This window comes from Littorina saxatilis, linkage group LG1 (assembly GCF_037325665.1).
Source record: "Littorina saxatilis isolate snail1 linkage group LG1, US_GU_Lsax_2.0, whole genome shotgun sequence".
Classification (NCBI taxonomy): domain Eukaryota; kingdom Metazoa; phylum Mollusca; class Gastropoda; order Littorinimorpha; family Littorinidae; genus Littorina; species Littorina saxatilis.
The window spans coordinates 14,529,300-14,531,799 of record NC_090245.1 but is presented as its reverse complement, the minus strand read 5'-3'; the positions used below and the strand labels follow the sequence as shown (position 1 = coordinate 14,531,799).

At 40.2% G+C, this 2,500-nt stretch overlaps 1 protein-coding gene across 1 annotated transcript in view; it reads left to right on the top strand.

Moving 5' to 3' along the window:
• Nucleotides 1-2,500, top strand: part of LOC138966270 (probable serine/threonine-protein kinase clkA) — a 3,485-nt gene that overhangs the window by 621 nt on the left and 364 nt on the right. Inside the window, exon 2 of the mRNA XM_070338463.1 lies at nucleotides 103-288. Coding sequence (XP_070194564.1) covers nucleotides 103-288 — 186 coding nt within the window. The remainder of the gene's footprint in view (nucleotides 1-102; nucleotides 289-2,500) is intronic.

Here is a 2,500-nt window from a genome sequence, read left to right as displayed (position 1 = left end):
ACAACAAAAACAGCAACCTGTTTCCGTAAATTCTGTATTAAAGTTTCGTCAGACAGTTGCTGACTTCATCAGGATGGTAAGAATAATGTTTTGTCTTTGCAGCGAACGTGGACTTTTCGACGTGTCCAGCGATGCAGGACATCACGACAGAGATCTACTGCATGGCTGGACCTCTGATGACCGACCCCGCAACCAGTCCAAACCTGGACGAGGAGCCGTGTCACTGTGTGGATGCGGACACCATGCAAGCTCTGGACGACGAATTCGGCAATCCTCCCAAGATTGGGGGTAAGTTGGGGTTGATTTGATGTGATTTGTTAGCTTTAAAGACCAAGGCTACACACATTCTTTCAATTTTGTTTATTTATTTATTTATTTATTTATTTATTTATTATCTTTACTGTGTGTATGACGTTACTGTGCAAACTCTGAATCATGAATTCGTCAGTCCTGAACAGATTTGGGGTAAGTTATCGACCATTCTAAGGCTGATATATTAATATGCTAGGGATGGTCAGCTTTGAAGACCACGAAACACCCACTTTTTTTCAAAACATTATTTATTTATTTACTTATTTGTTATTCACATCACACAAAACCTGGACGACGAATAAAGTAATCCTCCAAAGATTGGAAGAGTGGGGGTAATTAAGTTATCCTCAACCTTTCCAAGGATAATATGCTATGCGTGGTCAACTTTGAAGACCAAGCAAATATACAATTTGTTGACGAATTTGCAGGGTGATATATTGACCATATATCTCGAGTGACGGTTTATGAAACGACATAGAGCTTTTGACAGGAATCTAAGGCGGACCTGCATTGTGATATTTGAAGTGTAAGGTTGACAGCCATCCATCCATCCTCTTCCCCCCACCCCAACCGCCCCACCCCCTGCACGACCGTGACTTGCGTTGATTTAGCCAATTTCAAATTATTGTCAGTGTATCTCTATACTTTGTAAAATCCATATCTTGTATATCACGGGTTTCATTCGGTTTTCAGTTATCAAATAACCAAAGGGAAGTAATCGCTCTTAATGCATACGACATGTGTAATAGAGTAAGCGAGAGTTGTACGGAACCTTTTCTCCTGGCACCTGAGAGAATAACAAGCATGAAATATCTTAACATCGCTCTGCTTCATTCTGTTTGACATTCTAATTGATACTTTCGAGGCGACCCTGTAACAATGTGTGTGTTTGTGTGTTTGTTCTGTTTAAACCAGTCTTGATCTAAGGACTAAGTCCGGTCGAGAATAAAAGCTGGTTCTTGTATATGACTGTGTACGTAGGTGTTAGTTGGAGTGCCTTGGAGAATGATGAGCATATGAGCTTGCGGTGATCATCCTTTTTTGAGGATGAAAGTCGCTTGTTCATTTCAATGCTTGTTATTCTCTCAGGTGCCAGGAGAAAAGGTTCCGTACAACTCTCGCTTACTCTATTACACATGTCGTATGCATTAAGAGCGATTACTTCCCTTTGGTTATTTGATTCGGTTTTCAGTTGCTTAAAACTTGCAGGCGTGTATACAGCTTGGTACATCTAGGGTTTCGCTGATGTCCCACTGCTTTAAACCTTGTATCAGCTCATTTTATTTGAGCTCGCTTATCATCTGTTCCTTTGTTGCTGCCTTCCCGGTTGCTTACTCGGTGCTTATTTTTCTTTTTTTTTCTATCTGTGTGCAGCCGCACGTGCTTGATCTGCCTCTGCTTGCTTTCTCCACCTTGCAACATGATTGACATGAACTTCCGGCACCAATGGCAACAGCTCTTCCTTTTACCTCCCCCGCCTTGTATTGTATCATAGTTGTGTGTGCACGCCGATCCGTTTGTTGACATTACCATCATTTCCTGTTGATTTGACTGTGTTATTATCGTTATTGTTTTCTTGCTCTGTGATTAACAAAGTTCTTGAAAAAACAAAAGTTCGAGTTTTGCGTTGAATTTCCAGCTGCTGCTTTTGACTGTGTAACTTTTGTTGGCTTTGGGTGTCCTTGTTTCTGTTTCTTGCGTGAGTATTTTATCAAATTTAAATCGTGACACAGAATGAAACAGCCAGGGCACAAACACAAGCTAACGACTATATTGTTTGGGCCGAAAACAATACAAATGGTGATGTTGGTGGGCGTAACAGTTTTAACATGGTAATTAAGTGTTCGATTTTTGTCCCCACTTTTAAAACAGCCAATTTTTGATACGTCGGTAACGCTGTTACATCTGTAATGCAGTTACAGTGGTTATCTTGAACTTTAATGTTGTATGTTCAGGGCATTGTTTCTGCTACAGTTTGAGCCTCTGAATTTGCATAAGTTAATTGTTCTTTTAAGCGGAACAAGTCATTTGATATGTAAATTGAGTTAAACTGAATAAACTGCACAGGTGCGTTCTATTTACAAGTTGTTAGGAAGGAAAATATCGGCGCCGTCACATTTAGAACAAAGTTGATTGCCTCTAATGGCATAGATAGTTTGAATGAAATGACGCGGGAATAAGAATTAAT